Source organism: Idiotropiscis lumnitzeri, chromosome 11, assembly GCF_059441095.1.
Source record: "Idiotropiscis lumnitzeri isolate Australia: NSW breed Sydney's pygmy pipehorse chromosome 11, RoL_Ilum_1.0, whole genome shotgun sequence".
Lineage (NCBI taxonomy): Eukaryota > Metazoa > Chordata > Actinopteri > Syngnathiformes > Syngnathidae > Idiotropiscis > Idiotropiscis lumnitzeri.
The window spans coordinates 6,480,762-6,495,386 of NC_142401.1; the positions used below are offsets into that span (position 1 = coordinate 6,480,762).

At 45.1% G+C, this 14,625-nt stretch overlaps 3 protein-coding genes across 5 annotated transcripts; all 3 read right to left on the reverse strand.

The window, feature by feature from the left end:
- Nucleotides 1-296: 296 nt before the first annotated feature.
- On the reverse strand, nt 297-5,003 carry LOC148327065 (haloacid dehalogenase-like hydrolase domain-containing 5). The gene is made up of 9 exons (XM_088309357.1): nt 4,941-5,003; nt 4,254-4,463; nt 4,070-4,182; nt 3,884-3,977; nt 3,142-3,175; nt 2,834-3,005; nt 2,152-2,328; nt 1,657-1,834; nt 297-1,037 (listed from the first exon to the last, which is right to left on the reverse strand). Exons 1-9 carry the CDS (start codon nt 5,001-5,003, stop codon nt 876-878), a joined length of 1,203 nt encoding a protein of 400 aa, XP_088165483.1. The 3' UTR covers nt 297-875.
- A 1,110-nt stretch (nt 5,004-6,113) lies between these two features.
- isy1 (ISY1 spliceosome associated protein) lies at nt 6,114-10,181 on the reverse strand. Its single transcript, XM_088309252.1, has 11 exons — nt 10,036-10,181; nt 9,600-9,622; nt 9,317-9,368; nt 9,158-9,223; nt 9,034-9,076; nt 8,845-8,957; nt 8,651-8,768; nt 8,363-8,485; nt 6,617-6,735; nt 6,423-6,515; nt 6,114-6,341 (listed from the first exon to the last, which is right to left on the reverse strand). Exons 1-11 carry the CDS (start codon nt 10,036-10,038, stop codon nt 6,234-6,236), a joined length of 861 nt encoding a protein of 286 aa, XP_088165378.1. The 5' UTR covers nt 10,039-10,181; the 3' UTR covers nt 6,114-6,233.
- Nucleotides 10,182-10,381: 200 nt separating this feature from the next.
- cnbpb (CCHC-type zinc finger, nucleic acid binding protein b) lies at nt 10,382-14,571 on the reverse strand. 3 transcript variants are annotated; one of them, XM_088308501.1, is made up of 5 exons: nt 14,409-14,571; nt 13,025-13,183; nt 12,365-12,430; nt 11,882-12,080; nt 10,382-11,513 (listed from the first exon to the last, which is right to left on the reverse strand). In XM_088308501.1, the coding sequence occupies exons 2-5, from the start codon at nt 13,128-13,130 to the stop codon at nt 11,396-11,398; spliced, it is 489 nt and encodes a 162-aa protein (XP_088164627.1). In that variant the 5' UTR covers nt 13,131-13,183; nt 14,409-14,571; the 3' UTR covers nt 10,382-11,395. The 3 variants fall into 3 exon arrangements, with proteins under 3 accessions (XP_088164627.1, XP_088164626.1, XP_088164625.1); XM_088308500.1 differs by having other exon boundaries at nt 13,025-13,175; nt 14,409-14,567; XM_088308499.1 differs by having other exon boundaries at nt 13,025-14,097; nt 14,409-14,567.
- Nucleotides 14,572-14,625: the final 54 nt, after the last annotated feature.

Sequence of the window (14,625 nt, forward strand, 5' to 3'; positions counted from 1 at the left end):
TAGCTACAAAATGATCCACTTTCATTTCCCAGGCGGACGTTCTTAAAAAGATATATATATAAATACACAACTTTATACTGCGCATTTCACATAAATAATATATATTGATATAGTATAATATAATATATACCTAATACATATTTTTATTATATATATATAATTTTGTATTACACATACATATGTATTATGAGTGTGTGTGTGTTTATTTATAAGTGCGAGCAACCTAATCATGAGTTGATTATTTATCTCAAATGTACCGGATGAGATTTCAGTCAAAAACAAAACAAAAATATTCTCACCACATTTACTGCTGATGTTTATTGCTACTGAACAAGCTTGCAAATAAAGAAAAAGAATGTATATCCAACAAATATAATGTGCATATATACTACACTTGCTTGTAAACAATTTTAAATTATGAATATAATATTTTGCATGGACACGTGTCACTGTTTATACAGTAGAGAAGTGAGAACGGGGTCAATTACAAACGATGCAAAGTAATTTTGTGAGGTCAGAAGACAACATTAAACCACAATTACAATTTTTATGGCAATTATAATGGGTATTAGTAATTTGCATATTTTTCTGGGAACAAAAGCCTTCGTTGGCGAAACCCCCTGCTCATTTGTGGCTCCCCCTAGACTGCCCACTTCTTTGTGTTTTCTGGACACGATCCCTTGCTCATTTGCATTGTTTTTTTGGGGGGGCGTATGACAAATTTATATAAATTATATAAAACATTTTTGGGCGGCCGGGGATCTGACCAACCCGAAGGATCACCAACTTGACATTTTTGCCGCCGTAACGTAATGTCCACGAGGGACTCTGATTGTCCTTTGGCGTTATTATGTGGCGAGCAATTGTGGGCAGCATCAGAGGTGGCGGTGGAGCACGAGGTCGACGGCGGCTTCCACATCGTCAAGCACGTAGGTGGGCTCGAGCAGGCCTGCCTCAGCACTCATGTCCCGGTGTCCGTGCAGGAAGATGTTCTCCAGAGCGGGTTCCGACGCTGGCTTGTAGACACCCGTGCACACCTGACCACAGTGCAGACGGAAGGCGTCAAAGCACATCTTTTCCTGATTTGACACTCTTAACAAACACATGCCATTGTCACACTGCAGCTGAGTTGGCATTTTTTGCCCTTTCTGATTCTTTCATGACAGTGTGAACAGGACAACTGAAATATATCTTCCAATCCCTGACATTTCTGTGGACCGCAGTCTGGTAACTTAGGTCGCATTCATCCAAAATAAGAAAAGTTGTCTCGGGTTGCACAAAACTCTTCGAATTGCCTCAAATGTGTCAGGACGACCAAGGGATCCTACTGTTTCTTCTTCTTAAGTTTCGTACTTTCCCAAATGTAAAGTAATGCAGTTGTAGAGTGCCTCATTGTCACTTCACTTGTCTTGTTCATTCCACACACTGAAAAAATAATGAATAAATCCAAAAACAGCGAGCTTGACAGCTATGCTCCTCATTGTCACTCCGCGAAACTAGGTGAGACACACTCCTCCCACTTATCTGGATATTATCGCGGCTCAAGGCCATCGTTATGCTTGGGCTCATCGGAGCGGAATTCGATAGTCGAGTGGGGTCTGCGAATGAGAAACTTCAATTCTGACGCCGCACGTCCCGTGCCAGGTTGCTACCTACCAGTATGGATTGACAGCTCTCCGGGGCGAGCACAGTCTCCTCGGCAGGCCAGGCTTCGGCCAGCTGACTTGCCGCTCCCTGGGCCAACAGCCTGGCGGGGGCGGGTTGCACGTGCTGCTGTTGAGCCAGGTAGCGATTGTAAAGATTGGCGCCGTAAACGTCTGTCAACGGGTTATCGCTGAAAAACATTTGGATGATTGTGTAATTGTCACAATTTTTTTACTATTTTGTTGTACACAAATGTGTATATTTCACAGTTTTAACTCTGTTCTAACACATTCTATGTACATTATGACAATCTGATATTAACATTCTGTTGACAGCATTCTAAGGTTTATAACACTGCCATGTTAACATCTAATGACAGTGTTATAACATTACTTTTTACAGAGCTCGAGCTACGGTGTGTGAGTATTATGACACTCTCTGTGTTTTACAACATGGCAACAGTACCGTGTACAATTGGATGCGCAGTAGAGGTGCCGTTGTGCTTACCCGACGGCGTAGATGGTTTGGACCTTGCGGTGATGGTTGTGGCGCATAAGCACGTGCTCGGCGAAGCGGTAGGTGAGCAGGCTGGGCTTCCCCAGGAGCGCCCGGTAGCTCAGCTCTCGTCCCGTTAACTTCTTGTACGCCGACTCCAAGCACAGCAGGAACATGCCGTGGCCAAAACTGCCAACCCGCACACGCATGCCACACGCACTCTTGCCGTCACTTTGACTCACATAAAAAAAAAAAAAAAACACGGAGTCTGGCGATTCGCGTGAGCCCAAAGAAGCCTCTGCTTGTAATTAAGTTTAAACGCACTAATAGGTTCACTACTGCAAACGTTGCACTTTGCCATAAGCAACTAGTCAACAAGAATGTTCGAACGTCTTTTTGAGTACGTTTAAACGTATTTGCCAGTCAAAAATGTTTAATCCACATTGGCAGCTCCATGATTCTATATCAAGACACCAACCAAGATCGTTGTTCAAAAGTTTTTGCTTTGTGTCTGCACGGCTGTCTAAATACCGCCCCCTGCTGGCCAAACGTGCCACACCACGCAACCAATTGGTCGTTGTGGACACCACTTTCGGTCATTACGTTGGGGACGTCGGACTGCGCGCGTGTTTGTTGCATGTTATATTGGAAAGGACATTGCAAATGGTTTTGATGAGTTTGATTCTTTTCTTACCGAGGCGAGGATGCCTCAGCCATCCACAGCAGGTCCATGTTGCAGGCCAGCACAGGCACCTGCGCCGGCGACCAATCATAAGCAGCCGACGGACGTCCGTTGGTCAGCAGCACGTCCACCAGGAGCTGAAGATTAGTTTCCCAGCGTACCGGCTCGCCAAACAGCAGCACGGCTGCCGAAAATCACGTCACGCAAATGATAAAGAAATGTAATAAAAACGCAAACATCGGACATGTCTACATACATGCATGAGTGTGTCAAAGAAAGTGTTAAATGAGCTCCAAGCTTTAACGAGAGGCTGCTCTTACCTTCAATTTGGGGGAAGTTGTGCGCAACGTTTGACTGCAACACAAAAAAAACGACTTGACACTTCAATCAACAGGGACAGAGCCAGATTTTCTTCTCATGCACTAATTGGCTAGCTAACAGTAGTGATGGGAAAATGAAGCTTCAAATTTGCTTCATGAACCAGTGGTTGTATTTTTGAGTCCTCTCGATGGCACTGTTGGTTTAAATATAGGGGTTTTTTTGCCATCTACAGGAGTCCAAAAATATTACAACTGTCTCATGAAGCAGATTTGAAGCTTCATTTTCCCATCACTAGCTAACAGTCAATCATAGTAATCAGTCCCCCGCCCTCGGTACCCATCCGGCCTTGACCCTCCGGCCTTATTCATAAAATTTTCTGCCCCCGAGCCAGGAAAAAAAAGCGTTCGCGCGGGAGAGATGCTCACTGTACGGGTTTATTTAAAGATCATTGTTTGTGTAAGAAAAGACATGAGACAGCAGCGTGCGTTCAAGCATCTGTATTTCCTTATTCTGACAACGCGTCACCGGCACCTCCCACCTGCTCCTGGGGCATACCATTATAAGAGGGAGGGGTAATATCACAATCCCTATAACAATCATTAGCTGGTTAATTTGCTATTTAAATCTGCTTACATTGTTATGGGTTTATTATGGTAGTAAGTGTTTTGTCAAACCTTCCCCTTTGTTTTAAAAATATGTTTTTCGTTTGTACATGACAATGTAATTTGGTGGCGGACGTACTGCTGCTTTGGGCGTCCTGTTGTGGTCCACCATGTCCAGCAGGGGGTGCTGTTCTTGGAGTTGCTCTATGCTCACCACTTTCTTGAAACCCAGACTGACTCGCGGGTGTCAAGGGTTGGCTCGGGTACAAAATTGTGGGCAGCACGTGACTGCCAGCAGAGGCGAGCCGAGCCGAGGCAAGGATACGTGTGCGCAATGTCCATGACAGGTCCTTGTCCGGACACCAGCACGCACTTGTCGTGGAAACTTGTCAACGTTTGCAGAGGACTGTACGACAAAACCACTTGATCGGGACTAATCTGGGCACACAAGTCATAACCGAGGTCCAATCACGACATACCCAAAACACATGCACACAGACGTCACCCACCTGCACGTTGAGCAGCGACGACAGCTGTTGCGCTTTGCGTTCGGGTCGACAACTTGCAGCGTTGGTGACGAATACGACGGGCAGCAGAAAGTTTCCATGGCGGTCGAGCAGCTTCTGGAAGGCTCGCTGCGCCGCCGGGATGACGGACCCGCCACGCACCAGAACGCCGTCCACGTCTAGCAGGATGCCTGCATCGCACCGCTGCCGCTGCTGCCGGCACATCACAGGGCGACATACCCGTCTAGGCGACTCCTGTCTTTCAAACCATTTCCTCTCCACTGACTGAACGTTAAAGACCCCAAAGCACTACAGAATTTCAAGGCAGCATTTCTCAGAGCCAAGACTCAAAGTTGAAACATGATCAAGTAGCAACAGACCCATTTAGTCATATCGTCTTTCAAATCATGTTACTTCCACTAATTACTTTTTTACTTCCACTAATTACTTTTACCAAGTCAGAAGCGCCATACAAAAGGAAGCCGACGGAAAGATGAAACAAGATTAACTAACAACAGCAGACCCATCTAGTCGGTTTCTGTCTTCCGTCATTGCTGAAGTCAAATACTACAGTCCAAGTTCCAACCGTTTTTTCCCCACTTTTTTTTTAAAAAATTCCTTCATTCATGCTCTCGACTATAAATTGGTCCAGTTGATGGATGGATGTTGTCATTTCGAACGCGCACTGACCTGCAGAGCGTTGGTGCAGCGCGCCGCCGTCCTGAACGCGTAATGCAGGCGCGCGCACCACATGGTGACGATGAAGACAAACGCCAGCTGCCGCTCTTCTTAAAGAAGTGAAGTTGTGTGACATCATCACCAAAAGGGCGGAGCTACTGCACTGTAGTCAATTGGAGCGCAAAAAATCCTGGCGGGCTCTCGGGTCCCAAAGACCACTTGTTCACTATTCACCCCAGGACATGAATGTGGACTTCTCGTTTTGCAGGATCGACGTGTCACCATGTCAACGTTATTTGCGCGAATCACTTTCAGTCACGAGCGCACACAAGTCTCTCTTTCACACACAGACCCACGTACACGCACTTACACACTCGCGCACTAACGCACGTTAGATTATAGCTCATGTTAAGGGCTACCATGCGACGATGCGCTAAAAGCTAAGCATCGTATAGCATAGCAGAGAAAGTTTTTCCGCCGTTCCTGGACCGGTCAGCCAGCAGCGACATACAAAAGGTTGCTTGTGTCTGATTGAATGTTCCTGACTTGGGTTAGGCCACTGCCAGCACCTCACGCGCGACCCGTCACATGTGCCGCCTCTCGTCACATGCCGTGGCACACTGCGACCAATCAACCCATCGGCAACCGCATTGGAGACGCGTGATCAAGACCCACGCGCTTATTCTGTCTCAATCGCCGAGCGGTTGTCAGTTGCCATCTCGGCTCCCGTTTGGCATGTTGGCCTCTTGGAAGAGCCATGACTGGCGACCAGTCAACTGTCTTTAAGAGACGTGATTTTAAAGGGAAAGTCAAGTTGGAACTTTTTGGGGGAAAATATATTCTATGCTCCCACTCGTCTCAAGACAGCCATTTTTGTCCACACCAGAGGGCGGCCATTTTGTCTTGTACAACCACTTGCTGTCAACTGAAAATATCTTCCCAGTTATGGGCAAGTTCATGTAACAACCAATCACAACTCACCTTTTCTGGGTTTGGTCATGTGACGTGGTCAATCTGAGCCTGCAATTTTGCACTGTGATGTCATTTTTAGTTGACAGCAAGTGGCAGTACAAGACAAAATGGCCGCCACCAGAGTTGTTTGGGCTCAAATGCCAACAAGGATTTCATGTTTTTATTTTCGGAAGACCTGCGCTGTCACCCATCAATCATGTTCGTCTGGTGTCAATCACTTCTGTGTCAACTTTTATTGAAAAAAATACAAATTGAAAAAGTTCTGGGAATGAAGGCAGCCACTACAGCGACACCATTGCTGATGATAGACAAGTGCATGCGTGCATATGTGTGTCACAGTCCGAGTAGCGTTCTGGCTTCCTGACTTTGTTGCTGCAGAGTTTCGCTGGCGTAACGTTGCAACAGCTCCATCTTCTTCCGGCGGACCAGAGCCTCCTCCACCTGATGCACACAGTCAAATTGAGTGCACACAACAAGTGTGTGAGTAGTGCGTTTGTTTGGTGTCTTGTATGTACACGTTACCTCTTTCTGCGAGGGAACAGGCACGTGTGCGAAGAAGGCCACTTCCCCCTCGTCTTCCTCCAGATTCTCTTGAGCCTGGTCGTCCTCATCGGGCTGAGGACACAAAAAATAAAATCAAACAATGAAAACACACACACGGCATTGGTGGGGGGGGTCAGTGACAGCAATGGTCATGTGACAGGTTAATTTCTTACCTCGTGGTTGTTGACGCAGTAAATGCTGGGCTCCTCCTCTTCCTCTTGTGGGACTTTGTTGTCCCCTGATGGAAGAAATTCACGATCCGTCCTCCATTTGTGCACCGCTTCAGACACCGCTACACGCACCCCCACCCCCCACACACACACCCCCACACACGCACACACACATATATTCAAACTGGGGCCCAACCCATATGAATTTTTTTAGACTGATTCCAGTAACTGATAAATCTGCAGATAACATAAGTAGTAATATATATGACCGACAGAATTCTTTTTGAGACCCTTAAAGTGTCTATATCAGGGGTGGGCAAACTTTTTGATTGGCGGGCCACAATGGGTTCGAAATTTTGACAGAGGGGCCGGACCAGAAGCAGATGGAGGGAGTGTTTTGATAACCTCACCTCATCGGAGAAAGAAAATACATTTAATTTTAAAAGCAAAGAAAAAAAGCATTACAACAAAATATCTGTCTTTGACACACCACAGTATTTTGAGAGTAAAACATGAACAAGGTTTATTCATTTAATTTTTTTTCATGTGCGGCGGGCCGGATTAAAACCTTCAATGGGCCGCATGTGGCCCCTGGGCCGTAGTTTTCTCACACAAGATCAATCAAACCCCGCCTCTCCTCGGGTGGTTCCCGCATCCCTTTAACGTTGTTGTTCTAAAGCCATGTACGCACCGCTTAGTAAATAGTAATAAAGATGTAAGAAGATATTGTGCAGTTTTAAGTCTGATTGTGAATTTCACCGGAGAGAGCCCGTGAAGAAATTTGTGAGAGGTTTGAGATTGTTACTGTGTGAAACAAGTGAATTGATTTTCGACACAACAAAATGCATCTCACATTTGAAAACAAAGGTGACGTGAACGAATTCGTGTATTTACAGTTCCCGCCTCTCCATCAGGTTTGATTGTGGGAATTGAGCCAGTTTTAAAGTTTAATCTCCGGGTTAATCCACTTTGGTACTCGTCAAGGTTCCCCAGACAGCCCGACTCGTAAGAGAAATGACGATTACAGACCAACAGCTGCTGCTGGATGGTCTGTCGCGTTCTCCCGATCATAAATTCCAAGCATTTCTGGCAAATAGTTTCCAAACGGCTTAACTTCTCGCACAGCCAAACATACATTTCTGACACTTGCACATTTTCTTTACGAAAATGTTGCCACTAAAAATTTAAATGGTACAAAAATGAAAGAGTTTCTGCTCCGAGAAAGTGGCCGTTTGTTTAGTCTGCAGGGACGGTTCAAAGGTGTCACACTCAAAGACAGAGGACCTAATTGTTTTCTGGGTTTGGATGAATACTCGCTTAAGAGTACAGGAATGCTCAGAGTTGGGTGATGGGAGGGAAACACCGCTTTGGGAGATGGCAAGACAAGGATAAAAGCTTAAAAAAGTTGCTTTTGCGTCACACAGGTTTACAACTTAATGACATAAGAGAGTCATGCAATACTTTGTCCTTTAGTGTTTGTTAAAACTTTAGAACAGGGCAATTTTCTTTTGGTGGGGGATGTTTAAGCGTCATTATCTTTGTTGGATGTGGTATTGTGTGGGGGAAAAAAAAGCAGCCAATTATGAAAGCGCCAATTGGCAACTCATTTTCTCGACCGGCAAATTTATTAGTCAAGCCCTAATTTAAACCATGTTCAATAATGAACAGTCATATTAAAAATAAATGACCACACACACCTATACATAAAGCCTGCCGAATGTCGGCAGCACGTAGCAATCAAAAGGTCACCTTGCTTCTCGTGCTGCATTTCCAGCGGGACCAGGACGCCGTCGTCTTCGTCTCGGTAGCCGTAGTACTCGGCGTCCACGTCCTTCATCAGCTCGCCGCGAGTCTTTCGCAGCTCGGGGGCAGCTAGGCGCCGGTAACCAGCGGTTACAGGTACACAAACAATATGCAAAGCAGACAAGAAACAAAATTCAAACACAAATACAGACAAAACACACCCACAAAAATGAGCGTTTGCTGGTCGACCTGCTCATCAACATCACCTTAGCGAGTGTGCGTCCATACACTTACGTTCTTTCTCAAAGAGTTCTCTGACTCCAGGTAGATCTCTGGCCGCCCCAAAGTATTTGTAGCCCCGATTGCCAGGAACCTCCCGACCCTCGTGGTCCAGCATCCTGGGCCCGAAACGCTGACACATAAAATCACACCGTGGGAAATGATTAACACGTGCGACATTTGATGACACGCGCGGAGCAAGTGCCAACCTTGTAGTCAGAGCCTCCCAGTTCCCGAATGCGATATTCCCAATGGCGTTTTTCCCTCAGCAGTTTGTTGATCTCGTCGTTCAGATCTCGAATTTTGAACTCACCCAGACCCGCTGTGCACGCAAAGTGAGAGACAAGTCAGACAGATGGACAGACTGACAGCGTGACGCTGCTTTGGCTCAGACTCACCATTTTGGATCTGAGCCACTTTTTTGGAAATCTCACTGATGATCTGAAAAACATCCGCATACATTTTAAGTGGATGCCATCAACCCAGTGGTTACTTGTGTGCTGATATGCAAGCAAGGGGAACCTGTCTCCGCCACTTCTCAGCTTTCGGGAGATCGTTGCACTCGGACGCCAGGAAAGGTCGACGCTCCTGCACACACATACAGCAAAATTATCCTCAAGATTAAAAGAAAGGAAATAATGAAAGAGGTAAAGTGCATGAAAGATGCGAGTTAATTGCAACCTTGACTTTTCCTTCCTCCAGCTGAGCTTGTCGGAAGCGAGCCAAGGCCGTCCTGAAAAACAAAAACAGTGGCAGGTAGATCATATGATTATATTTGACTGCAGATGGGAAACTGACACATTGACAACCCAAGCCCGCCCAGCGCCAACCAGAAACGATCTCCCATGACCCGTCTTCCGCATTCGCCATTCACAAAGACAACACGGGTCAGCTCTTCAAGCTACAAAGAAGGAGAAAGTCTCCAGGCACATGTATGTGTGTGTGGACGTGCATGCATACTCACATGGCCTTCTCAGCATTTCGAGCCTGTGTAAAGACACAAAGATTTCAAATGTGTCATCAAGAAACATTAGACATTCCCTCTCCCGTCACAGATGACAATCAATATTTGTATTTGCTGCATTTTGTGGCCACGAACACGACTGGGTAAGGATATGGAGCTCCCCTATTCTCATAGCGCTAAAGTAGACTTGAACAGGTTCGAACGAAGTCCCGGTGGATTTGTTTACCCATACGTCCAAGATGTATAAGGGAAAGACATAAGCATTTTCTGCGCACTTCGGAGTGAATCATACAAACAAGAGATTAGCTGCAATGATGCATGTACGACTTTGACGAAGCTGCAACCACAAAATCATCACTCACAGTCACCGGATTGCCAGTAACTAATGCTAGCAGAATAGCTTCAGAGTAGAGTGGGGATTTAATACACTTCTTACCATCGCCGCTGTAGACTTTCGGAGGCCAATGATGAGTTAAATCGGCAATTAATCACCTTCTTAAATAAATCGCACCAAAACGTCTTAAACACGCCGACACAAACAGGAAGTGCCAAGCGCACAACTTCCGCTGATTCGGGATCCATGACACTAGGTGATCGAACGACTGCCCCCTAGGGGACTGAATTGAAACTTCCCTAGGGGACTGAATTGAAACTTTTTAAAAACGTATCAATTTACCGTAAAAAATTATTTAGCGTCCACCAAGCTGATTTTCTCCAGGGATTTTAGCAGTAATACCGTGCCTCTCTCTCTCTCATTAACCAATAATTGAAGTAGCCATGAAACCAGTTATACATCACTCCTTTATTGCCACCTTCAACAAGCAACGGACATTTTGTCAAATTGTACAAAAATAACTTTTGCTCAACTTCAGCCCATAACTAAAACTACATGTTTTCATTGGTATTAGACTGCAGGAAAAAGCACCTTGGAGAAAGAAAATGATTTTTTTCCCAGGAATGCTGCTCTAATTGGCTCCTTGGCACCTCAAAGGTGTGACGTGATTGGCTGCTTGCGTACACGTGCAAAACACTTTCAACGATTCATTTGTTGTTAAAATGAATGCAAATGGAATTCACCCCGCACCCAAAATGTTTTTTTCTAAGAAAAAAATGCACTCATCAGTTTTGGACTGTACAAAAACAGTGACAATATTTGTTGCCACGTTATTTTGAATTGCAAGTTTATTTATTGTTAGTTTTACGAAAATGTATTTTCCTGTTTTTTAGAGCTGTTTTTGAGAGTAATTCATCAACCACTTCAGCTTTGCAGAATTTTTTTTCTGGGAAAAAAATTGCAAAACACAAACAAAAACTCTTTAGAGAAAGTAAACTACATTAAAAACTAATCGAAATAACCTTTTTTGTCGTGAACGCCATACACATCTGAAAGTTTGGTCCTTTGCAAGCTGTCATAAAATGAAAGAATGTGGATGTTGTTTTAAATGCGCTCCGATCTCAAGAAGAAAAAAAATATGACAAAACAGAAACTTATTCTTAAGAGTTTTTTCCCCCGGAAAATCTAAATAAAAATACTCTTGAATATCTTGGACGTTTTTCCTCCTCCAAGTCAAAGCTTTTGAAAAGGTTCTGTCAGGTTTTATGAGCTTTCAAAGGAATGAATGTATACAACCATTAAGAAAATCCCAAAAGCTGAAACATTAAAAATAAAAAAATATATTTGCAAACTGAAGAAAATGAACAGAATTTTCTGCTGGTGCTGACTAGTTCTAATCGGCCTAAGGTGCTCCCAAGCTGCCGCTACCAAGGTGGCGAGCGAGCGAGCGGGCAGAAAGACGCTAGGCCTCCTGGTTGACGGTGCACTCCTTGGCCAGGTGGCCGGTCTTGCCGCAGTTGTAGCAGCTGAGCTGGGACGCTTGCTTGCAGTGCATGGCCACGTGGCCAATCTCGCCGCACCTGATGCGCATGCACACATTGCCACACATACAGGACAGGCATTAATCGGCAAATAAATAAATCAATAAATAAAATTAAAATATATTTAAATAAAACAAAAAATATATAAATTAAAACAAAAACAATTAATATTAATATTAATATTAAAATAATAGTTAATTAGTAATATTAATATTAATATAAATATTAATGTTAATATCAGTATTAAAATTAGTATTAAAATTAAAATTAAAATTAAAATAATAGTTAATTAGTTAGTCAGTCAAGACCCAAAACCCATTTTCGTCTAATTTTTCGTGGGCTCATCGATGGAGTAGCCAGTACTAGCCGCAGGGCTTTTTGAGTGAACTGATGGCGATGGCGCCCACCTGGAACATTTAACCTTGTTGCAGCACTTCTGGATGTGTCCGAAGCCGCCGCACGAGTAGCACTTCTGCTCGTGGGCGTGGTTGCATTCTTGCGCCATGTGACCCGCCTTGCCGCAGTTGTAGCAAAGCGGCTCGCGCTCCTTCTTGGGCTCCTGGCAATCCCGGGAAATATGACCTGCGCGCCCGCAGTTGTAGCACGCTGCAAACACACAAAGCACAACCACAACATTTCGATTAAATGACTTCGCCCAGTGTCCGAGGCCACTTTCTTGATCTTGCCGGTAACATTATACTCGTCTCTTACGATTAAGCCGCGCAAATCAGTCAAAGTGACGACTTGTATCGTGAAAAGGTCATAACTTAGCTCACTCTAACTCTAGGCAGCACTTTATAGCAAATCACATTTCCCCATTGAAATCAATCAAAAGCCCCGACCAAAATATCACCACTTGTTTCATTTGGAGGAGGAGTGCACATCCTTACTGTCTTCCGTCCTCTCGCAGTCTCGGGCCACATGTCCTCGGTCTCCGCAGCGATAGCAGAACACGTCTGTAACACAAACGAGGACGTGACATGCCGACATGTCACCGAGACGACAAGACGACGCAAGGACATGACAAGGTGCTGACAGCCACACAAGAGGACATGCACACACGCCAACAACAAAAGGAAGCAACGTGAACTCAAGTGTTTTCTTTTTTCGTTGACAGCCGAGTTTTCTCTACTCAGAGCCACAACTAAGCAACATTGCCGTGTTCCACCATTCGAGTACAAAAACCACTGGAGTGTGAGATGCCTAAACCTGCCCCACTTCCAATGTAACCGAGGTGACAAACCGAGACTTAATGCCTAATCTTGATCTTTTACTAAAAAGCTGTGCTGATCCAAAGCAATTTGATGCCACCATTTAATGGCATTTTTTCGTAATTACAGTGGCTTATAAACCTGAACTTTACGGGCGTGTGGGCGAGAAAGCCTTTTCCGGGGGTACCTGAGCAGTTAACCAAAAGAAACTTCCAGAGGTCAGTGAGTTGTGAAAATCCGGACATGTCTCTATGATGTGAAGACGCGACAAGGGATGACAGGACGTGAAGATGAAACAAAGACACGGATACACCAAGAGAAGACGCGGCGGCACGCCACCTTTGGGCCTGGGTCGTCCCCTGCCGCTGTGTCCCCTGGCGGCACCGGGACAATTTTTGATCCAGTGTCCGGCTCGGCCGCAACCGAAACACTCCACGCCACTCATGTCCTCGCCGACCTCGTCCTCCTCGTCCCGCAGCAACAACAAGACCTGACACGCTCATCACAGACATGAAAAGGAGCATCATTTCAGTCATAAACAACATCAGGACGCGCATCGCTCTGACGTCATCACGCACGTGCTTCAAAGACGCGTTGTCAAAAGGTGATCGGTGTGTCGTGAATGAGTGAATGTTTCAGAATCCAGCGACTGCCTTGGCCATTGTTGACAAGTGGGTTTCAACATTCCCAGAAAATCACAATGTCCCAGTAATTATTTTAAAATGTAAACTCTTGAAGGGATTGATAGAAATCAAATGTTGCATTTGATATTTGTAACCTAATTATTTTGGGACATCAATAACACGTTCACTGTCTTCACACAAATAATTGTAATAAAAAGTAATTTCAGCATTATTTTTTCCATCGGAAGTGTGCTGGAAACTGGTAGCCAAGAAGTGGTAGTCACTTTACAAAAGGCTGCTGACCCTTGGCGTCATCGTCAAAGCGACTTTGTTGTTGTAATGCACACTTCCAACGCAGGGGGCGACAGAGGCTACGCAGCACTGTAGCGTGAAGAAAATTTACATTGCTCCTATGTTTTGCCTCACGTATGCATTTTAACTGTTTTGTTTTCCAACAGTTACTCTCATACATTGCTGACCATTTCATCTATAACGCTTTACTGCAAAAAATATATTAACAAAGAACTAAAATGCATAAAAATAGGAATTGAAAATGAACACTATAGGTTTAAGTCAATCATTCAACGTCAATATTTTCCAAGTGCATTTTTAAATGATGCATTTTGGAATAGTCTTCTATTGCGTTTTTTAAATAATTGATGCCTATGCAATGATTAAGATGACTGTCAATGACATGCGTGGTGAAGGGTAGTTTTGCAGCAACGTCGATTATGCCTGAGATGAAATGGGGATGGATGTGGTCCGGCAACTCCAATGATTTGAACACCCCTGGACAGACAAACAGAAGAGCATGAGGGCTAGCATTTGAAAGTGGCGGTCCGGGCATCCGCACGGAGCACCAGCCGCCCCCCGCCGGGGACCCCAAATGCTTCTAGGCCACCGGTCCGAGGTTACGTTTCGTTCCTCTTCCAGGTAGGACTCTCATCGTCAAAGTGGGCCACCGCTGAGCCGCCAATATAGGCTGTATTATCAAGCTCCGCAGCGAGAGAGAGCGCCATGGCGCCTCCTGTGGTGGTGCTGATGCAGCTGTTGGAGGAAAGAGAAGACTGAAGCGCGAAGCGTCAATTGAACTAACTCACCTCACTGCCAAAGTATCCAAACGGCGTCGCAAACTAAGTGTGATGAGGCGGTGGTTTTCTTTTGGTTGATCCGGCTGCTGTCCGGTTCTTCCTTCTGCAGAATCTGCACACGGCGCGCAGCGCACCGCGCACACATGAACGCACTAACACTAAGATGCATTCACATGCTGTAGGAAATGGTGCCTTTAATTGAGTGAGTTGAAGACATCGCACATAC